This window comes from Chrysemys picta, chromosome 7, assembly GCF_011386835.1.
Source record: "Chrysemys picta bellii isolate R12L10 chromosome 7, ASM1138683v2, whole genome shotgun sequence".
NCBI lineage: Eukaryota > Metazoa > Chordata > Testudines > Emydidae > Chrysemys > Chrysemys picta.
Window position 1 is genome coordinate 83,877,304 of NC_088797.1, and position 24,762 is coordinate 83,902,065.

The window sequence follows — 24,762 nt, forward strand, 5'->3', positions numbered from 1 at the left end:
ACCATTTAATCTATGGATTGAAAAATTCTTATATCTCATTCTTCTGGTTTAAAGTTTCAAGGCTTCTATAATCACTGTCCTGAGACAGCATTTCTTACAATACACTCATGTGGTAATCATGAAAGATTACATAGATTAGAAAAATCATATGCCATGCTGATTTGGTGAAAAATAGAAAAGGAACACAAGAGCCTTCCAAGGGTTAAAACAAAAAAGAGTTTCGTACAGTAGTAGCAACTTTTTAAGAAATAAAGAGAAATTATATAACCACAAATCTATTTTTGGATGTTTCTCCCAACATATTTTAGTGTGGCATCACAAAATAAGATTTAAATTTAATGCAGTTCAATTGTTTGTACAAAAGTATAAAGCAACTATTATAGGAAAAATACCTTTAGAATATTGTATACAACGGACTCTACATTCACTATCTTTTAAGTGGAAACAAAATGTCAAAATAGAGTACATTGTATCAGTAATTTATTTAGCACCTCAGATTTTGTAACATTTTGCATAAATTATTTGGTATTCAAAACATTTTATTTGTCATGTTTAAGACTCATCTTAACCTTCATATTTTTTCAGTTTCTAATTTCTTTACAGCATTGACCTGGTGAGTTCCTGGATTTCTGATCATCAGTCTCTATTTTGGAATTTTACTATGCAGAGTTTGAAAATATATATTCAACTAATTATAAAAGGGCACAAAACACTTAGCTGCAGGCCTGAAATATTAAAATTATATTTGTGTGGGAACAAATTACTTCCCATTACTTCAGTGTTGTGACTTTAGGTTTCACATCCAGCTTTGTTCTGATGAATATGGATGGTTTAACTGGTTGGGGTAAAATAAGAACTGATCTTTTGGGGGGAATGGATGTTCAGTTACTAAATCCCTCTTACTCTTACTGCTACCTTCCATGACCATTGTGACCACCCTTGGCCCATTTCCCCTTGAACTTTTATGGAACAAATGTGGGGCTCAGACTTGCTGACACTCTTTTGAAATTGCTGTATGTTCAGAGATGTGATGTGCTTCTGACTCTCAGAGTACGAGACAATATGAAAAGAAAACATGGAAGAACCTATCACACACGTAGGGTCTGTATATGTGAAAATTTAGTTCATAGCAAATTGGGGTGTGAATCTACCCAGAACTAGTCTACTGAACTCTAATTGTCTGTGTGGACCTTGTTGATGCATATTAACAGTTAGTTAATGCACTTTGATAAGCTTTTAGACCAGATGATCTCTTAGCAATAAGGAATGGGACAGCTGATTTTCCTATGCCAAGAATGGGGAAATCATATTTAGAAATAAATGGAGCTATCCCATCTCCTAGAACTGGATGGGACCTTGAAAGGTCATCGAGTCCAGCCCCCTGCCTTCACTAGCACGACCAAGTACTGATTTTGCCCCAGATCCCCAAGTGGCCCCCTCAAGGATTGAACTCACAACCCTGGGTTTAGCAGGCCAATGCTCAAACAACTGAGCTATCCCTCCCCCTTCCATATGAATGGAACAAGCTAAGATCAGAAAATATTTTGGGCCCTTTTATCTTCTGCCATCAGGAATGGAATCGTGATCCACTATTTCTGCAGTTCTACAGATAATCGTCCTAATTTGAATGTGATGTTAGGACAGGGATATAAGTAAATAAATTATTTAAAGGGCTGGTGCAAAACCAGATCCAATAGCAGCAGTAATTTCTACAACACTTGGAAACCCACCCCAACAGTACAAGGCTAGTAGCCTAACAGCTGGTGTTTCAGCACCAGGAGCGACAACAATGGATGTTACCATTGTTGACCCAGCTAGCAATCCCGAGGTCAGTGTGCCCTATAACTTCTCGCTGAGCATGCTGGTGCTAGATGATCAAGAGATTCCTGGTAACCTTCCAGAAGGTATCAACAACTCTTCAATGGCCTGAGAAGCTCTGCTAAAAACAACATGATGGTAAAAATTCAACAAAACCAAAATACTTAGACCTGATCCAAAGCCCACTGGAGACAATGGGCGTCTTTCCCTTCACTTCAATATGCTTTGTGTCAGGCCTTTATATAGGTGTAATTATATCAATAATTATGCTGAATATAATTTATATTTATATAACTCTGCCACATACCAATTAAAAGGAATTATACCGTTATCATGTTTAGTTCCCTTCTAGAGAAGCAGAAACAACTGTATTCATCATACGTGAAAGAAGATATTGGTCATTTGAAATATGTGTCACGTGAGGGCAAAAAAAGATTATGCCAGTTCTTAAAAACGCAAGTAACAAGATAAAATTATTAAAGTAAACCCAAGTATGAGGGGAAAAGACACAAAAACCTGCTAAAAGATTTAAACTTTAAGAAAAAAAAAACTGAAGGAACCTGAAAATCCCTACTGAAAGGGATTTATAACATTGGAAAATGGTGACGTTTCTACCCTTTTCCTAATACACATGCAATCTCATACAACCTTACTCTCTTCTTGGTATTTACTTTAATTGTTAGGTACACCAACAACAAAACAAACCTCAGCCTAAGGGTACGTCTATACTTACCTCCGGGTCTGGCGGTAAGCAATCAATCTTCTGGGATCGATTTATCGCGTCTTGTCTAGACGTGATAAATCTATCCCGGATCGATCCTGGAAGTGCTCGCCGTCAACGCCAGTACTCCTGCTCAGCGAGAGGAGTATGCGGAGTTGACGGGGGAGCCTGCCTGCCACGTGTGGACCCGCGGTAAGTTCAAACTAAGATAGTTCGACTTCAGCTATGTGAATAATGTAGCTGAAGTTGCGTATCTTAGTTCGAAGTGTGGGGTTAGTGTGGACCAGCCCTAAGAATTCTGTTGAGCTTAACTGTTCTGACATTTGTTTCCTGCAGGACCTCTCGTCTTGACCCCTGGTCCTGTCTGCCTGAGAGAGGCTGAAACCCTTTATTCTTCCTGGGTAAAAGCTAACTGGACTCTCAGGTGATCTGACAAAGTAAATCAACAAAAATAATTTTGCACCTCTGTGCAGGGTTCTAGCATCTGGTATTATGTAACTCAGAAGAGCAGCCCCAGTATTCCTAAAACCTGCTACCTTGTTACAAAAGTCAATGTACATTTTCTAAAACCAGTAAGACATTCAAAGCCTAGGGGCCACAGTATAGTAATCCAGGAAGCAGTAGGAATTCAGGAACTACTACTGCATTCAAAGGGTGATAAATACATTGAATACATTAACAAGGAAAGCGACTGGCTCAGTGTAAAGGAGTCCAAAAAATATCTAGGCTGTTTGAGAAGGGGACTAGTAAGTCTAATAAAAAAACAGGATGGTCACATTATGATACACTTTGAAGACACAAGTGTGAGACTGGACAGCTTTCCCAGTTCTTAAAACTTCCTACTTTATGTATGTGTACAATATGTATTCCAGAACATTTAACCACACGTTTCAGCAGTGTACAACAAATGTAACACTTCATATAAAATGGACTGTACAGCACCTTAGATGCCTAAATGTATTATTACGTACTTACCAACAGTCTCCCCATATTTCCTGGTATAGTAGGTTGGGAGGGAGGAAAGCGTTATTTGGCATGTTTTGCAGTTCTGTGCCTGGTCTCATTGCAATAATTCCCACTAGGTCTTCTGTTCACCAGAGAGAGGAAATGCTGCCTCTGGACATGTCAATAATCAGAACCACTTTTACAACTTTTCCAAGGCACATAAGAAATACCCAGGGAATGCCAGTTCATTGGCAAAGTAACCTAAGCAAATTTAGTTATCTCAAGAATTAAAAATTTGAGGGAGGCATCTCTCATGCATTGGCACTTGTTGCACAGGCTCATGACTGTGTTGATAATGAATGACAAAGAGAGAAAATAGATTTTATAGATTAACAGCTCTTCAGCTCAAGCCATAGCACTGTAGAATTTAGTGCCCCTTTAAATACTGGAGTGGGGTCCTGGATTTCTGAAGTTTTAGTGAGTTGAATGTTCATTACAATTGCAGTCATCCTACAACTTGCTGTGGCTGACCCCAAAATAACTACTACCCATTCAGCTGTTCATTTGTGTTAATTAAATTAATTTAATACACCATATTTAAATAAACAGAACAATATATATGTGATTTATTCCAGCATACTAACTGTACACATCTTATCAATGTAAAAAACAGTCCAAAGGAGTTAGCAGCTAAGAACACTACTATCCAGACTCTAGGTTTCTCTGCCACTGATAATAAATATGCAGAAGGATCTAGAGGTAGTGATGTACTAAAGTGGCTCTCAGGGGTTCTCTGGAGCTCCTTGTTATTATTTTGGTATGAAGGATTTCTCTGCCATTGATATAGTTCACTTCCTTGCTAAATCATCTTTGTCAGATATGAATGGCCTCTGGAGTCTTGAAAAGACTTGTAAATGTTCTCTCTTTGGCATACAGCAAATTGCCCAAGTGCAAAGTATTTTTTAAGTGTACCTAGGTTAGGATATTCCTGAACCCCTCTACAAGGACTTCTCTCTTTCGAAACACATGCATGCTTATCCCAACACAAGCTGAACCTTTCAAATATATTTTCAATAAACTCTGTGTATTTTTCAGGAACAAAGTACATCTCCAGCAAGTGCACTTACTATACATTTGTTTGTTAAGTAGTGCTGGCTCCGTCCCTAATTCTAGTTCAGAAAAAGTGTTTTATTTAAAATAAATGAACAGATTTTATAGCAGAACAATATTTAAGGTACTTTTACTTGTTATATTTGACATCTAGCGACCACATTTGGGGGGATGGTAGACTGATAAATTCAGAAAATTTGAATAAGGTTCGGATTACAGTCCAAAATTTTAGATTTTATCCAAACTGAATCCAAACTCTGAACTGCTACAGATTTACCACTCACTATTAGAATTCCCTTCTGAAATGTTTATAAATTTGAGTGCTACACAAAACCAAAGCACTTACTTATCAGTTTTGTCAATCCCACTGCACCAATTAACATGAAAATAATCCCATTTGTCATCAAGTGCTGCCATACATTTGTAACATACATTTTTAAAGGAATTTTTAATACTAGTCAATGCCAGTACATGCAAGAACCTCCTCTCTCTCTCTCTCCCAGGCTTGACTGTTTGATCCATATTTAAGGAAGATTCTTAGAAACATTTTGAGACATTTTAACAACTGAACTGACAGTGTTAAGATAAAGTAACTAGGTCAAAGTCTTTTTTCCTGCTCTGGTTAATTATGGACGCTTATTGATTTTAAAGTTTTAGAATAAATCAACATTAACACCAGCAGAGTTCATGATTAATGTTATTTTAATGAATGCCAAAGGAATTACTGTATTTTAATGTTTTGCTACTAGAATGTTACTGAGAATTTTTATATAAGTTGAAATGCAGTGAGTACAACTGTTAAGATCCCATATGCAATGGGGCTTATATTCTACTTTATCAACATCAATTTTGTAGATAAATAAGTCACTTCTAAAATCTGTCTCTTTAGATGGTTAGCTACAATGGAGCACAGGCTGTGTGCCAGTAAATGAGCCTGCAACAGTGAATTAATTATAACTAGTCCTATTACATTGAAGACCTAATACATTCATAATAATGGACACTTTCAAGTGTCACCAATTTAGATATTACATATGTAAGGGTAATAATTTACAAGTGAAAATTAATGTTAAATTACCATGGAATTTCTGTGGATACACATTACATCCTTATTAACGTCAAATAACCTCAGTATGACTTACATTACAGCAATAAACAGCAAAGGAATTCAGGATGTTTAGTTATCCTATGCAAGTGATTTTTCCAAGCTTCAGCTCTACAGTATCAACCTAAAACGAGTTTGAGACTTTTTATTCCATAAGAAATAAAATCTTTATGGTTTATAATATTCAACAACTACTCAATCTACAGTCTAATCACAAAATGATTGCACCAAGGAAATATATTTCAAAGTCAAATAGTTTAAGACTTTGGATATACTAATACTGTGCTCCTTTGAGAAGGAAAAACTCTTCAATTAGAAAGAATATTCATTTATAACAAATTAAGTATCACTCCAGCACTGTATACTTCAATCATTTCAGTAGTTTTATACCAAAGTATGTCATAAATGAGGCATGAAAAGCTATTAACTGAATCTTTCACAATGAATAGATTTTGTTGCCATCTTGTCCTTTCAATAAAGATAATGAACTGAGTTATTTCCTTAGTAATTATGATAATATAACTCCCTTTTTGCCCTTTTGCATTTTGTTATTGATAGTTTTATTTTTATAGCACCAGGCTCAGATTTTTAAAGGTATTTATGCATTGCTGCACTCACCGTTGCAATGCTTAACTGACTTATCCCTGATTTACACTACAGAATTACTTTAGTATAACAACGTCGCTCACGGGTGTGAATAATCCACTGCCCTGAGCAACATAGTTATTCTGTCCTATGCGCCGGTGTAGACAGTGCTATGTCGGTCTTGCAGAGGTGGATTAACTAAGCCGATGGGAGAAGCTCTCTCCTGTCATCTTAAAGCATCTTAATGAAAGCGGTACCGCAGCGCAGCTGCACCAATGCAGCGTTTTAAGTGCCTTTTGGAACAGATGTCTCATTTTCAAAAGGAATTTAGTCACTTAGGACCCTAAGTCCCTGAGTGCCTAAATCTTTTTTGAAAAGGAGACTTCTGCTCCTGAGTTAGGCATTGCAACAGTTAGTGCAACAACACATTGATACCTTTAAATATTTAAGCCCCCCATCTTTAAACTCCCACAGTTAGAACAAACTTTACTCACAGCGTCCCTAAAAACTGTTCCTCTTTCCAGGAAAAGCAAAAATACAGCTGTTATTTTCAGACACAACAAAAAACATTTTAAAATGTGCAAATAAGATGCAGGGATTTTTTTCTGGTCTATCACTTTAGTTTTTTCAAGATGGCTTCTAGTTCTCCTCGTTTTACTTTCAAAACTTACCTCCTTCTCCCAGGTCTCACTGTCAACTAAGAATGTTGGAGAGGAGACATTCATACTGAGTTAACACAGCCAGAAAAATATATAAATTGATTGTCAACTGTCCATTTCCAAAGCAGAAAAGTTTTGTTCCCAAGTGAGCACACTATAGTTTGTCTGACTCAGATGACAATTTCTTTGCAATATCTAAAAAAAATAAAAAATAAAACCACAACACCACAGTAAAATTATTAATTTTTGTGCATTTTTTTTTGCAAGCAAGGATGCAGGCAGTACTGCAGAAAAGTATGTGGGGGGTGATAGTGGATCACAAATTGAATGTGAGTCAACAAGATGATGCTGTTGTAAAAAAGGCAAATTAATTCTGGGATGTATTAAAGGGCGTATAATAGATAAGACCAAGGAGATAATTGTCCTGCTCTACTTAGCACTGGGGCATCCTCAGCTGATTTATAGGGGTCCAGTTTTGGGGCACCCCACTTTCAGGAAGTGAACAAATTGGAGAAAGTCCAGAGAAGAGCACCACAAATGATAAGAGGTTTAGAAAACATGATGTATGAGAAAAGGTTGAAAGAACTGTGCTCATTTAGTCCAGAGAAGAGAAGGCTGAGAGGGGCACATGATGAAGTCTGCAAATCTGTGAAAGGCTGTTATAAAGAGATTGGTGATTGATTGTTCTCCATGTCCACCGAGAAGAGGACAAGAAGTGATTGGGTTTGTTTGCAGCCAGGGATATTTAGATTAGCTATTAGTATAAACTTTCTAACTATAAAGGATAGCTAAGCACTAGAAGAGGCTACGTAGGGAGGTTGTGGAATCCCTGTCACTGGAGGTTTTTAAGAACAGGTGAGACAAACACCTGTCAGGGATAGTCTAGATATACTTAATCCTGCCTCAGAATGAAAGAATGGACTAGATGACTAGTCAAGGTCCCTTCCAGCCTTACATTTCTATTATTTTAAAACCACCAAAAAGCAAAGTTTTCTGGTTTTCTGCTACTACGAACAGTAACACACACCTTCTATTCACAAAGCCTTTAATACTACGGGGTGATTCTCAGCTGGTGCTAATTGTCTTGGCCCCCTTTGCAGCAAATAGTGCTAGGACAATTTACATCAGCCGAGGATCTGGTCCAATACATTTATCAATATGCAACATCTAGTTTAATAAAGGTGTTATAGATCATTATTGACTGGAAACCTTTTATGATGTTTGGAGTGAAAGGCAAGAAAGTTTGATATTTTGCAAGGTGTGGGATAGGTGTCTTCATATGTTGGGGTAGATGTTGAGTTCAATACTTTGCACGTCCTTTAAATCCTTGAAAACATGTATGTTTAAAAAGTAATGGAGCATATAGTGAGTGAAACCTAATGAGGCTTTACATTTTTGATTTAACAGTGTTTAATTCAGGTTCTAATAGTACTTTTTATTCAAAAGAAGCTTCTAAAAGTTCTGTCTGCTAAGAATAACTGGAATGGGAGCAACTTGCACATCAATTTTTCTGACACTGCCCTGTGTGTATATATTAGGGCTGTCAAGCGATTAAAAAAATGAATTACGATTCAGCGTGCGATTAAACAATAATAGAATACCATTTATTTAAATATTTGGGGTGTTTTCTACATTTTCAAATATATTGATTTCAATTACAACACAGAATACAAAGTGTACAGTGCTCACTTTATATTTAGTTTTGATTACAAGCATTTTCACTGTAAAAAAAACAAAAGAAATAGTATTTTGCAATTCACCTAATGCAAGTACTGTAGTGCAATCTCTTTATCATGAAAGTTGATCTCACAAATGTAGAAATATGTACAAAATAAACTGCATTCAAAAATAAAACAATGTAAAGTTTTAGAGCCTGCCAGTCCCCTCAGTCCTACTTCTTATTTAGCCAGTCACTCAGACGAACAAGTTTGTTTACATTTGCAGGAGATAATGTTGCCTGCTTCTTGTTTACAGTGTCACCTGAAAGTGAGAACAGGTGTTCTCATGCCTCTGTCATAGCCGGCGTTGCAAGATATTTATGTGACAGATGTGCTAAAGTTTCATATGTCCCTTCATGCTTCAACCACCATTCCAGGGCACATGTGTCCATGCTGATGACGGGTTCTACTCGATAACAATCCAAAGCAGTGTGGACCGACGCATGTTCATTTTCATTATCTGAGTCAGATGCCACCAGCAGGCAGCTGATTTTCTTTTTTAGTGGTTCGGGTTCTGTAGTTTTGCATCGCAGTTTTGCTCGTTTAAGACTTCTGAAAGCATGCTCTACACCCCGTCCTGATCAGATTTTGGAAGGCACTTGAGATTTAATCTTGGGTTGAGTGCTGTAGCTATCTCTAGAAATCTCATATTGGTACCTTCTTTGCATTTCGTCAAATCTGCTGTGAAAGTATTCTTAAAAGGAACCACATGTGCTGGGTCATCATCTGAGACTGCTATAATGTGAAATATATGCAGAATGCAGGTTAAACAGAGAAGGGGACATACAATTCTCCCCCAAGGAGTTCAGTCACAAATTTAATTAACGCGTCATCCGCATGGAAGCATGTCCTCTGGAATGGTGACCGAAGCACAAAGGGACAAACAAATGTTTAGCATATCTGGCATGTAAATACCTTGAAACGCCAGCTACAAAAATAGAAGCATTGCCAGCAGATCAAGAGAAGTGATTATTCCCCTCTATTCGGCACTGGTGAGGCCACATCTGGAGATTTGCGTCCAGTTTTGGGCCCCACACTACAGAAAGCATATGGACAAATTGGAGAGAGTCCAGCGGAGAGCAATGAAAATGATTAGGGGGCTGGGCACATTACTTATGAGGAGAGACTGAGGAACTGGGCTTATTTAATCTGCAGAAGAGAAGAGTGAGGGGGGATTTGATAGCAGCCTTCAACTACCTGAAGGGGGGTTCCAAAGAGGATGGAACTAGGCTGTTCTCAGTGGTGGCAGATGACAGAACAAGGAGCAATGGTCTCAAGTTGCAGAGGGGGAGGTCCAGGTTGGATATTAGGAAAAACTATTTCATTAGGAGGGTGGTGACACACTGGAATAGGTTACCTAGAGAGGTAGTGGAATCTCCATCCTTAGAGGTTTTTAAGGCCCAGCTTGACAAAGCCCTGGCTGGGATGATTTAGTTGGGGTTGATCCTGCTTTGAGCAGGGCATTGGACTAGATGACCTCCTGAGGTCTCTTCCAACCCTAATCTTCTATGATTCCAAGAAGAGGGCAGCATTATCTCCTGTAAATGTAAACAAACTTATTTGTCTTAGCGATTGGCTGAAAAATGGACTTGTAGGCTCTGAAGTTTTACATTGTTTTGTTTTTGTACACTTTTTGATTTGAGTTACAACACAAAATACAATATACTGAAAATATTCTACATGAAATTGCAGAAAAACATCCAAAATATTTAATACATTTCAATTGGTAGTCTATTCTTTAATAGTGTGATTAAAACTGCGATTAATAGCGTTTAATTTTTTTTATCACGATTAATTTTTTTGAGTTTATTACGTGAGTTAACTGCGATTAATTGACAGCCCTAGTATATATCTAATCATGGAAGGTGTTTTTATTTGTGGTGTTGCTTTTCATGAATGTGCTGGGGAAATATCAAAGAAAGGACAGCAGAAGGATATGTAGCAGGCAATGCAGTTGCTCAGTTCTGACTTTGGAAATCAGAGAATTTTTTCAAAGGTGAAGAGGGCTCTGCAGAAGTTCTGAAAACTCCAACCAGGTTTCACACACTAACTTTAGCTGAGTGCTCAATCTCTGGGAGTTTCAAAAATGCATCTATTATAGTCAGACATTTCATCCAGCTTCTGCTGTGCACACTTGCGCCAAACTGTTCCTCAACTGCTCTGGGCCCCAAGCTCTGATCAGGAAGCCAGACATGGTGCATCTGGTTACCAATGGGCAATAGAAAGCATCCTTTCAGACCTAAAGAATGCACAAGACAGAAGAAGTGCCAGTATTGCTTGGATGGATATGAGTAGACCCAGCGAAAGGAATGAATGTGAATATTCCTGGCTGACTCAGTGTGGCATGCATATTAAGTGGATTTCCCTACCCCACAAAGCTAAAACTGGACTTTGACTCCCCTTTTAGACAGCACAAACAAAGATGCAACACACTGCAGCTGTAGAAAAATCCAGAAATATGTCAATAGATGGTCACACATATTCATCATGCTCACGGAGTGTGGGCACTTCCTGTTTCTGCAGGCAGCACTAGAAGTTTGTAGGAGTATGTGTGCACCTTCTAGTATGCCTAGCACTGATGGAAAGTGGCAATTTCAGAATTCCTGCATTATCTCCAGTTGTGTGTATCTCAGCTCTGAGTAGGCTGCCCCTCCTGAAACCCTTCTCCAGTCCCCTTAGTGCACCCTTTTTCAAGTGGCAGGCCTGTGCCTCCATTTTTCTTTAGGGTGGGATCCCAACAGGCTTGGCACCTGCAAGAGTTTTCCTCTGGGAGTGCATGAACCATAATAATGAGCAGTGACACAGAAGTAGCTTCTCCAAAATAAAGTTGGATTTATTTTGCCAAAAGACATACAGTACTTAGAGAAGTACATTTAAAGTAACCTACACACATATTGTCTTACACAGACAGAGCATTCACCTCAAGCCTCATGGTAGACCTGACATAGCCCTGGTGCCTCACCATTCTCCCTGGCACCAAGTTACAGTTTGCTTGCTGCAGACCCTCAGTTCTCAGTCAGCCTCCCAGTACACTGACCACTTTCCCCCATCCTCCCTGTAGAGCAGATCCTTTAATAGACCAGGGCTCTTTTATCTCCAGATTCTCTGCCTTGGAGAACAACCCTGTCACCAAGGTGACAGCTGAGGAGTGCCTCTTCGCAGCTATAAACCTTGCTATTACATTTGAGGGGACCTACCTTACGTAGTCCAATTGTTTTACCTGTACTACCTAGTTTCTTTAACAACTTGTTTTGAACTAACTATGCAGTCAGGTAGGATAATATCACCAGATACACTCAGGGCATAGGGTAGTTCTAAAAATACAAATATGTCCCAGTTCTCCACAGTTGTACTTCTGCCCATGAGGAAGGTTATGTAATCAGTTGCCCTCTTCACTGTGGCATTTAGAAAGTCTTCCAAGAAGTTGGAGGCTGTAAACCGTCTTATGCCGGGGGGGTCTCTATAGTCCTCTAGAGGGGTCCCGTGGGAAGTAAGCCTAGGCAGTGACCCTGACTTAGGCTGTGAGAGTGCCTGTGTGTCACTCTCTCCATGTCAACCCTCTGCTCATCACAGAAAAGTATGATGGCTTATGGGGTTGGCTTCTATTACTAGACTGCTGCACTCTGCAAAGTCGAGATGTACTGTCCTAACACATTTCATGGTGGGCTGCGGTGACTGGTGCAGCCTCTCCCCACGGGCACATACTTAGAAATGCAAAACTCAAGATTCACTCCCTTCCATCATGTTCCCAGCAAGTCATCTGCCCCTCCTCTAGCCATAAACAATTGCTTGGGCGCTCTGTATCTCAGAACAGCTTTCACTTGCTCTGTCCCTCCATGTACATATGTGCATGCGTGTGCGCGTGTAGTGGGCAGAAGAATGAGTGAATGGTGCCTGAGTGGCTTCACCAGCTGTTTTAGCTGTGCCCCAAAGTGACTCAGAGGACTAACAAGCTGAACTGTAAATCTGAGCTGAGGCCCAGTTAGGGTGTGCAACAGGACCCCTGTGCCCACCTGAACTTTGGCAAATACCAGAATTAGTATTTGTGATAGGGTGCCAGATTGACAGCCCTGGAGACTGAGTTCCTCTGTTTATCCAAAGAGCAGGGAAAAACATGGGCAGTGACGATACAAGTTTCTCCATATTTGTCTAAGGATGTGCCTTAACCTTGGCCTAGAAGGGTCACATGTAAGAGGGAAAGCAGTTCTGACACTTAGCACATTATTTCTTTGGAGGCCCTGCTGAAACTGCTAGTAAAAATACTAACTGAACTAATGTCAAATATCCTGGTGTTTTGGTGGTGTGGACAGTTCTCCTTTTAGAAGCTGAACTTAATCTATCGGCATATTATACATGGGTCATTAAAATGCAAACCAGTGGTCATGACTTCAAGTCACTACCAATTTGGGCACTAATTGTGCAACGAGATATTTATGTCTGAATGCTTACATTCATGCGGAGTCCTGTTAAAGTCAGTGGGCTGCTATACAAGCATAAGGGTCTAACTGTGCATCCCACTCCAAGATCATGCCATGGATTGGATTCAAACTGGCAACCTAGACATAAAACATTTCACATCCCGCAGACTGTCAAATGTGATATCCATTCCCCAAAAATATCCTCAAACATTGGCCACTGGTATTAGTGTTCACTCTTTTCTTCCCAGTCTCCTTCATAATTTTCCTCAGCACTTACTGAAGACTTATTTTAATACAAGGTTAATAGAAAAATTCTGAAATGGTTTCCATATTCGTTAGTATCTGGATTATTTTTCCAAAGATAGTTTTACAAATTTAGGTGTAAGTAACTTTTAGAGAGATTAGCCAGGGATCATAAAAAACTGTATTGAAACAGAATAAGAACTAGATAAGGATAGGTTCATCAATGGCTATTAGCCAGAATGAGTAGGGATGGTGTCCCTAGCCTCTGTTTGCCAGAAGCTGAAAATGGGTGACAGGGGATGGATCACTTGATGATTACCTGTTCATTCCCTCTGGAGCACCTGGCATTAGCCACTGTCAGAAGACAGGATACTGGGCTTGATGGACCTTTGGTCTGACCCAGTATGGCCGTTCTCATGTTAATACAAATCTGTTTTATTCATAAAACTATAAAGTCAATATTCATGTACAGTTTCTCTGTGTTAGAATATAAACAATTGTCAAATTTATGAGCCTTACAGTGCCGACAGATTTACAATCGGAATTCTCTCTTAGTATGCAAATTCAAACTTTAGTAAAAGACTCCTAATGCCCCTTGGAGAGACAGGAAGGGATGTGGAAAACATACCTGAAGAAATTAAATAAATGAGCTTTCAATTCCTTGCTGACTACAAGTGAGAAATGGAAAGGATGTTGTTAACAATTTGTCTAACTATGTACACCAAATTCATAGTAAACCCATCCCGAATTAATATCCAATTCTTGTTGCATTAATGTGTGCTCATTAAAGCCTAAAAGATTATAGAAAACTGTGCAGAATATTATAGGGTGCAATATATGCAATGGCTTTCAATGTGCATTAATTGAATATAAAAATAACCAAGAATTATGGATCATTTATAAATATATATTTCAGTACTATACTACTAGTACTGGTAGCCTAGCTGTTAAATAATATCCAAGTATTGGAAAGAGTCCAGAGAAGTGCAATGAGCATTATTATGTGAATACAGTATTCATCTTCCAAGCAAAAGCTTCATGGGCTTAAATGCTCTGATGAATAAGAAAAGATGACAGAAGTAATTTAATCATAGTATACAACTACCTGAGGGACATATTAGCATCCAGTATGGAAGCAGTTCAAACTGCAAGGACAAGTTATATTCTAAGTCATGGTTTGAAGCTAAAAGAGAAGACATTTAAGGTTATATATCAGGAAGACCTGTAAGGAAAGAGACCAATTGAAATAGGGCACAGGAAGGATTAAAGATCTTTAAGTCTAGGGTGGGAAAAGACTTAATAGCAAACAACATCTAAGCATAAGAAAAGGCTTCTCCTGGTATTTAAATATAGAAATTTTATATACATTTCTTTTGAGTATAACTGTATTTTATTTCAGATTTTAAAACATGTTTATTCCATTGTCTCTAGTACTGCCTAGTCTAGATAGTCTTATGCATATTTTAGTAATGAAGATGACACACTGTCAGAGATAAAGGTTTTTTAAAAAGTGATAGAACAACTGACACTACATGCAGGAATTAAACAGTCCTAATAATTGACTGCAGAGATTTCTGAAAGGCCAAAGTAGCTGAGCTACTAACCAAATAATGTAACTTACCATTAAAAACAGCTGTTATTACTGATGACTGAAAGGTGACTGATATTATACCTATCCAAGATGCTAAGAATGGTTCTGGGAATTATAGGTGAATGACCGAAGACTCCAGGACAAACACAAGTGAAAAGTCATTCACTATAGAACTATAAAGCATCTAGATTTTTGTAATATAAATAAGAATATAGCATGGCTATTGTAAAAATAAATATACCAGGCAGTCATAGATGCTGCAACTAGCCGCAGTCCCTGGCATGAAGTGGTTTTCATTATATACAGGGTTTATAATTTGGTTCAATGGCTCTCAGCATCACACTATAAAAATTGGTCCAGCACCCCTGCAGGTAGTGAGGGAACATAATGCCACTAACCATGAGCTGTCAAATACCCAGCTCTCCTGCATTTCTGTGGCCCATGTGGCACATTCAGATTTTATAGAATCTAAGCTTGCATTAAAAATAAAGTTTCTCTATCTCCTGGTTTTGAAGGTAACCTTGGAAACAGAAAACGAGTATAACCAATGCAGTGTTTTTAACATGCATATTGTGGGAGTACCTAGAGGGCAACTAGGTCAGGACTAGAGCTGGTAAAAATTTTCAGATGCTTTTTTCCACTAAAAATGCAGATTCAGCTCCATCAAAATATTTTGCTAATTTGTGTTGACTTCAATGAAATGTTTCAGCTGAAGCAAAACAAAAAAAAAGAAAATAAGATTTGGAAATGTTTAGGTGAACCATTTCAACAACATCAAAAACACTGATTTTTGGGCTACATCCACAAGGGATTCAAGGAAGAGGTAGCGGTGATAGTCTCTTCTATCCTATAAGCCAGTAGGTAGAGCACTCACCCACGATGTGGGAGACCCTGGTTTAAACCCCCACTCTGATGTGGAGCAGGAATTTGAACCCAGGACCCCGCCCCCCACTTCCCAGATGAGTACCCTAATCATTGGACAGGAGCTTCGCTCTCTCTGGTCCAGTATTAATAATAAGTACTTTATAAAGCTGATGTTGATTTATAGAGTGAAGCCCATGAGGGAGTGGAAGAGCTGAGAAATGTTTTGTTCCTCAGTGTTCTTAACTAGGTTTAGATTTGAGGATTATATTTTCAATAGAATCCTTATAGATTTATGCTATTTTAAATTGGCTTGAGGTTTAGTTTTTTTCCCCTCTGTCTAAAAGTTTAATTGAAATTACTGAAACATTACTGAATAAAACAGCATTTCTGTGCCATCTGGAGGAGACAAACACTGGAAGAACTGGGAAAGAGAACTCGTAAAAGGACTATTCAGCAGCCAGTCAGAAAAACCAGATTATATTTTGTGTGTGCACACCTCTTGCCAAGTGTCACTCTTTTGGCATAAAATACATTTTCCCTTGTGTCACTCAGCTATACTAAAAAAATCAGCAAGGCTTCAGGGAGAGAACATTCATTCCAGTGGTACTTCTTCAAGTTAGCACAGCAATAGCCTTTTGCCTGTGCTGTTTTGATTCTGATACAATATTGTTCTTCTCTCAATCCTACGTTCTAACTAAGAATACAAGTATCCATACTTCTATGAGTCAATTTTGCCTAATTGTTTTCAGATGTTATTAGCCTCCAATAATTATCCTGGTTGCTAAGGGCAGTTCTTGGAACTCTCTGTTGTAAATATTATCTTTCTCCTCTTTCTGAGCCCCTTACTCCTGTTACAATTCTCCTAGCAGGATAGGAACTAATGCAGTCAGGAGGAGACACAGAGAAAGTGGGAAGGAGATGCAGAATGCCCAGTCACCTGTCTTCCATTTTGAATAGCCACAGCCTCAATATAACCTCAGCCACACCTGGCAGAGCATTAAAGAATCTTATAATGACCACATCTGGTGTGTATAAGCAAGCTCTGCTACCAATCCATATCTGGTACAGGAACATGACAGGTATTGGCCCAGTATAGGCTGAATTATGTCCCTCTTTAGTCTGAACGAATTAAAGGTTGATCCTTTTCTGAGCCTGCTAATAGAAGTGTTGGCAATGTAGGTGTGTCAGCTAAAGGATCAAGTCCTGGCACATTCTAACATAAAATCACTTGATCTGTAACTAATATTTTTATTTTCAACTCTTTTTCAATCATTGAAGTTCAAGTTTAAGTTGCAGGAATTCTTGTGGACATTTTCTTTTTGTTAACAGAGAATGTGTGTACACTTCTGATAAAATTTAGCCTATTTCTCCTACCAGTTATTTTGAAAAGTTAATGACAAGACAGTGGATAATGGTAAACCAGTTAACATAATTTCACCTTTCAAATTTTTTTTGATAAAGTACCTCACATGAGGCTATTAAGGAAACTTGTTAACTAAGAGGCAGAATTTTCTATTTTATCATGGATTAAAAACTTGTTAACAGCTAGGAAACAAAGAACAGGACTAAAATAAAGTTAACAGAAATATTCTGAAGCTGTGGAAATAGGTTAATAGTGGAATGCCCTAGGGATCAGTACTACCTGCGTTATTCAAAGTAACAACTGGGCAGAGGGCGATGAATAGGAGGGTAGCAAAATTTGCAGATCACAGAAATATTTAAATTTGCCAAGATGAGGAAGGATTGTGAAGAACTCCAAAGTACCTAACACAACTAGATAATTGGGCACTATGATGGCAGATTAAACTGAACACAGACAAGTGGAAAGTAATGAAAACTGGAAGGAACAATTTAAGCTACTCGTACATGCTGATGGGTTCCAAATTAGTTGTAATCTTCAGGAAAAAGCTCTAGATGTCATTGCGGACAGCTTAATGAGATGTCTGGCTCGTCTGCAGTGTTGAACAGAGGTGAATAAGATGTTCCACTACATCAGATAGCTAGTGTAATAATACAAAATATATTATAGTGCCGCTATCTGAATTAATGGTACCTCCTCATCTTGCATTGAGTTTTGGTCATCTCAAAACTGGCACAATGCTGTCAATGTGACAAAAAAGTCTTTAACTTCATGGCAATACTCTTAAACCTGAATGAGCCAAAAGGTACATTCTTCACCTAAAAGCACCAAAAAGAAACATGCACTAGTTTCCTCCCGAAGTTCTTATAAAAACAATAGCTTTGGTGTATAATATGCCTGATTTAAGGATGATGAAGTAGATTTGTGGATTGGAGAATCCTACAAATCTTTGTTCACTTCTTTTGGGGTGGGAGTCAAGGGAGAATTGTTGAGGAGGAGGATGATAGATTATGTTGCCTCTCGGTAGTAAGATTTCCATGCAAGGAGAGATTACATACACTATTAATAGTTACATAGAGTTTGAAGTAAGAAGAATAAGAGGAGATTTGATAGTGATAAAACAGAGAATAGACCTGTTCACAAAATTTTTGTTAGAACAAACATCTGATGAAAAAATTGGGGAGAGAATTGGGATGGCTTTGTGAAAGTTTTCGTGAATCATTTTTTCCTATTTTCCAACTGGCTTTAACAGGAAAGACCAGACCAGAATTCCTGTTTCTCCTTCTACATGGTGCTGGAACATGGGTTTAAGTTGCTTTTGTCTTGTGGGAGAATTTTCTGTCCTGCATGGTGAGTTCCAATACAGGGAGAAAGTAATAGCTGAGCTATATGAAGCTAGTTTGAAGATGGGTAATATCAAGAATACAACTTTGCTACACTTTCTATATAGGAGAAGCAGTGAAACAAGAATCAAAATTATATTTTACACATTATACAAATCTTGAAGTGTATCTGTCAGAGAAACAGCTTATGAGATACTACAATAATATATTACTCTTCAGTGTCATCAGTGTGCAAGAGGGGAACAAAATCCTGTTCAATGTAAATTACAAGGGTGCTGACAAAATAATCCCAACACAATACCTTAGGACAGATCTTACCATACAAATGTCTAAATCAATAAATATATAGTTGTCCATTATGACAATGAAATTAATAATACAAGAATGACAAAAGTTTACAAGATGCTATACGTGTACTGTATCTAAGGATCAGAGCCTGCATTTTCTTAAATAAACTTAAAGTGAAAACCTGACCACACTGAAGTCAATGGGAGTTTTGTCACTGACTTCAATGGAGCCAGGATTTCACCTTTAGTGTTCAAGTCAATGGGAATTTGACCCTAGTAAAGACGACAGGATCAGGCAGCAACACTGGAGGGGACGGGGGGAGTGTATTCTATGCAGTAATATGAAAGAGACAGTACAATGGCCACTACCTTAACTTCCAAATACCTGAACTAATTAAATAATGAAGTATTCATCTGATGCAGAAGGAACCAATTGACCAATGTCAAGAGACAGACTGGTACATTTTTATGTTCTGATAGTGGTCTCAGAACTTGTTTTTTGACGATTCATTCTGAGAAGATTATTTTGAATCTTTCCCAGAAAAACAAAATTCACAGTTTACAGAATGGTTGATAAATCAGACATGTCACAGTAAGTTAAATTTTTCCTTCCAGTACTTTTACCAGCTTCAGGTTATTTTCTAGCTTGCCTTATCTGTCGTTTTAGCAAAAGCAAACATGTATTGAATGAGAATCCATTAGCAGCTGGTCAAGTGTAAACAGTCCATCAATCACTTTTATTTCCTTAGCAGCATAAGCAATTTTAATTTTATCTCTGAAAAAAAATCATGTTTAAAGCTGTGAAATACATCATCTTTATTCCATAGAATATTTTATTGTAGTCTCCAAAAATAAAATTCTGATTAATAGTATTTTTTTAGCTTCACTAGTTTATCAAAAATATCAGTGATGTATAATGCAATTTCTCTTTAACTGTAACTAATTATATAAACATTATAACTTTACTAAACTTACTTAACCAGAATAGAGGAAAAGAAACTGCAACCTGATTCAGGAGAAAAATATCTGATGCTTGAATAAGGCTGCAGAAAATATTTTTGAGGGGGCTGCCACAGATTTGTAATGGTTTACTTTTTGCTGGAAATCAGTCCCATAATGAATATACACATCATGGGTTTTCTTACAAACATTATCTCAAATGTCAACCAACCAATATAAAGAGATTTTTCTGCTTACATGAACTATTATGTACAGCATTTATAAACCAGAGAACAGAACAATATGGGATGATCCGATCAATGGTATGGGAAGTCATCAAAACTCACCTATGACCATCTTCTATTGATATAAGCTGTGCAGGAACATACTTCGACCTTCTGGCTTTATACATGTCTCTAACTTGGCCATACTTGTGCTGTAAAAGCTTGAAGTATGTGTCATCTGCCTGATATTCTGCCCTTTTGACATCTAAAGAGCAGTATCGTATACAACCTTCTGGAAGTTTCATTGTGCTAATACATTACAAATGTGGTCTAGGGCAGGACTTCTTATCTAGTAGCTTGTGAAGCGGTTGCAGCTCAGTCACACCACACTGTTGATGTGACACTCCTAAAGCAGCAGCACCCAAGTCCATAACGTATTATCCCCAATCACTAGCAATCCCAGCCAACAGCCAAAATACACTGCCTACTTGATGCTGTTTTGGTATGTATGCTTTCATAAACGATTACAAACAAGATTGTTGAATGATATATTTATTTAGTGCATGGAGAAGACATAATTCTAAGTAGTTACACAAACTGCCTTAAGTGATCATTCATACATATGTATCTGCTTATTTTGTATAACACGTTTTTAAAATGGCATGGTGGAACAGGCTGGCAGAGTTTGCCTCAAACACCCTACTCTTTTAGTAGATGTTTCGTCCTGCTTAAAAAGGGTGAGGTCCCTAGTTACTCCAATCAAATATAAAGTAAGTTGAAGTTGCGTTCTCTCTAGAGAAAAAAGAACTGGGGGGGGGGGAAGCTGAGCATGCCTCATGAAGAAATCCTAGTAGCAGTCAGGTCATACTGAACTTTATGATATTGTTCATTTCTTCACATTGTGTGAACTTGGTTTCAGAGCAGGTTGGGAAAGGCATCTCCTAATAGTAGCAGATATACTTATAGTACTATACAAATTCAATTATTGGCCATTATAGTATAGTTATAGCTTTGTACAAGCAAAATTGTCATATTTCTCAAATTTAAGAACCTGAGATTATAAAATGTAATATTCCTACTTAGATTTTAAAAGAATGACACATTCAGATAAACCTTTCTAACCAAGTTATACATTCCGTAGGCCAAAAATGTTCTACTGATATAATAGTTGGATCATTGTTAAGGATAACTGTTTCACGTGGGCAGGTATGCACAGAAGGAATATAGACTTCTGGATTGCTACAAAACTAGAAGATTATGTTTTTATATTTGCTCACATTGCTGCATTAAATTCCAATAGCAGGTTGTGTGAATCTCTGCCTTTTTTCCTGAATGGGGCCTTCCACAGATATTTGACAAAATCATTGAGATATGCAACATTTTATAAAGTGCAGAATGTTATCTGTAGGTAACTTATTTCAACAAAATACATGGGTCTACACTATTATGTAACACCATAATCCAAGTGATGGGCATTGTGATTGCCAAATGAAACCCTGAAATCTTTTAATTCTGCATTGTTATAAAAATAATTGTGGTGATAAGGACATGAACAATATAATTGGAACACTGGCCTAATGAAGGTATCTGCAATGTGTTGTATGTATAATATCCCAACTTCATGCATTGAAATTGTATTGATCTAAAATTAATGCCATATAAGTGTACACTTTTGACATCAATAGATTTTTTTTCAGAGACAGAAAAGGCAGCCAAAGTATTGTGAGCACGTGTATTCTAGCCCCCAATCCAGACGAAAATGTATAAATTTGGAGAGACACAGTTTGAGTGTCACAAAATGCAGACTATCGTTAATAAAGATGTAATTTTGTAGGTCTATGTATGATCACTCTGCATCCCAATGAACCAAGTTAAAGTGACACTCCATGATCTTTTGTGAAAAATTTCTCACAATAAAGAAGTCTGACCTGATGGCAGCATTTTTGCTATAGGAGGGAATCCATGGTTCCAAAATTTTAAAAACCCATCTCCAAGTCCATAGCTTGGTAACAGCCAAATAATGATAGTTTTAAAAACTGACCTTTTGTGTTGCAAATGTTAAGCCAAATTCAAATGGCTAACAAAGCACACACAGCCTAGGGTATGAGATTTTACTCAGGATGAAGTGATGTTACATTTCTATTAGATACTATCTAAAGAACTGCACAATTTCTACCCAGTTCTGTGAGATGCTAAGCACCTTCAATTCTCACGGACCTCAAAGGGAACAGAGGGCATTCAGCATACCACAGGTGCACTCCGCTCCTTTCAGAATCAAGCATTTATAAAACCATCATCAAGTAAAGAATGTCGGTGTCCTATTTCAAGTGTTCATACACATTGAAAATTAAACATTCTAAAGTAGGAAAATAAGGCTATGTCCTCACTACGGGGGGGGGGGGTCGATTTAAGATACGCAAATTCGACATATCGGAGCAGACTTACCCCGCTTTGAGGACAACGGCAAATCGACCTCCGCGGCTCCCCCGTCGACGGCGCTTACTCCTACCTCCCCTGGTGGAGTACAAGGGTCGATTCGGGGATAGAATGTCGCGTCCCAACGAGACACGATAATTCGATCCCCGAGAGATCGATTTCTACCCGCTGATTCAGGCAGGTAGTGTAGACGTAGCCTCAGCCATAGGGTTAGTTTGTGGCCTAGGTACTCTGGCCAGTGGTCATACAAGGAAGAAAGATCCCAGTGGTGGTGTGTGGGTGGGAAGTTGGCTGTGAAGATAGTGCTCTTGGCTCCACCCCAACAATGCACTAGTCCAGCATAGAGGGGAAGTAATCTGCTAATCGAAAGGGCCAGCAGCAGATGCCTATGAACCTGGAACAAGGAGGCAGCAATGAACTAACAATGTTGCAAATTTATTAAGTTAAAGATTTCACAGTATACAAACAAAAACTATAGATCTTTCTAACATATTTCCTTTTGCATACATGAATAAGAAAACTATAAAACCGTCACACAAATTCAAAGCTATCCCTTTCTAATCCAAAGGAATAAAACCAAGGGTAAACTTGAATATTAAATATTGCTTTACTCACATGATTACTTATTCAGAGTGGATTAGCTTGCCAATAATCTGATGATATGCTGTTGGAGAACTACAAATGTTTCCTCCAATTTAACTAATGCACAGACAAAAGATATTATCTGTTGCAAATGATGTAAAATGTGCAGTTAACGATAAGGGGCAGTGAGTATTATATCTGTAATAGTCTGTATAAGTAACATGACTCGATTTTAGACAGATGGGTTATCAAGAATCATTTATCACACTATGCCAGCTGATTTTGTGATCAACGACTGAAGCTCTGTGGGAGTCAGACTGCCTTATAGGAGGCAAATACAAACAGTGAATTATGAGCTAAAGAGCCAGACATAGATTGCTCTCTCTGCCTATTTGTTTCACAGAGTTAAGCAATGACAGAGTACTACTAATTTTATTTTATTCCATAAATCTTTAATGTTTTGGTTTACAGTGTACTATACAATATATAAATTTAAACATAATGATGATTCTTGGTCACAATTCTGTTTTTTGTTTTTGTTTTTACATACTGTATTTCATGGGACGGGGATTGGAAATAATTATTCCCACTGGAATCACAATACAGGTTCTAATTTGGAACAAAATAGGTTTGGAATCTAGACCACAGAAGATTATTTTTGGGAGATTCTGGGTGATGGCACCAGGAACAGGTTACATATATATGTGTAATTAGCCTTAAGCAGTGATTTAGATCATGTATCATGTTCTCTTCTAGCAATTTAGTTCTCCTCCAGTCACGTCTATTTCCACTGTAAACAATGGGTTATTATAGTGAGACAACCAGCATTTAACAGTTATTGTGCAATAGGGTCTGAGATGCTACAAAGAAAGAAGAAGTGGGACCGCTAAACACTGAGGATAGATTGGAGGTTAAGGATAATATAGGCATGGTTCAATATCTAAACAAATACTTTGCCTCAGTCTTTAATGAGGCTAATGAGGAGCTTAGGGATAATGGCAGGATGACAAATGGGAATGAGAATATGGAGGTAGATATTACCACATCCGAGGTAAAAGCCAAACTTGAACAGCTTAATGGGGCTTGTCGTAACTATAAAGGCAAGGGTGTAACAGCTGTCCTGTGTACAGTACTATAAAATCCCTCCTGGCCAGAGACGCCAAAAATCCTTTTCCCCTGTAAAGGGTTAAGAAGCTCAGGTAACCTGGCTGGCATCTGACCTAAAGGACCAATAAGGGGACAAGATACTTTCAAATCTGGGGTGGGGGGGGAGGCTTTTGTTTGTGCTCTTTGTTTGGGAGTGCGTTCGCTCTTGGGACTGAGAGGGACCAGACATCAATCCAGGTTCTCCACATCTTTCTAAACAAGTCTCTCCTATTTCAAACTTGTAAGTAAATAGCCAGGCAAGGCGTGTTAGTTTGCCTTTGTTTTCTCAACTTGTAAATGTACCTTTTACTAGAGTGTTTATCTTTGTTTGCTATACTTTGAATCTAAGACTAGAGGGGAGTCCTCTGAGCTCTTTAAGTTTGATTACCCTGTAAAGTTATTTTCCATACTGATTTTACAGACATGATTTTTACCTTTTTCTTTAATTAAAAGCCTTCTTTTTAAGAACCTGATTGATTTTTTCCTTGTTTTAAGATCCAAGGGGGTTGGATCTGTATTCACCAGGAGTTGGTGAAAGGAAGGAGGGGGAATGGTTAATTTCTCCTTGTTTTAGATCCAAGGGGGTTGGATCTGTATTCACCAGGAGTTGGTGAAAGGAAGGAGGGGGAATGGTTAATTTCTCCTTGTTTTAAGATCCAAAGGGGTTT

General features: G+C 38.1%; 1 protein-coding gene across 16 annotated transcripts in view; it reads right to left on the reverse strand.

Annotated features, from left to right (window-relative positions):
- Nucleotides 1-24,762, reverse strand: part of CTNNA3 (catenin alpha 3) — a 939,042-nt gene that overhangs the window by 668,099 nt on the left and 246,181 nt on the right. Inside the window, exon 8 of one of the 16 annotated variants that reach the window (XM_065553438.1) lies at nucleotides 473-22,760. The exons of the other annotated variants lie outside the window; for them this stretch is intronic. Within the exon in view, the coding sequence (XP_065409510.1) occupies nucleotides 22,338-22,760 (423 nt within the window). The 3' untranslated portion in view covers nucleotides 473-22,337. Of the gene's footprint in view, nucleotides 1-472; nucleotides 22,761-24,762 lie in introns of those variants that run through there. 16 annotated transcript variants of the gene reach the window in all.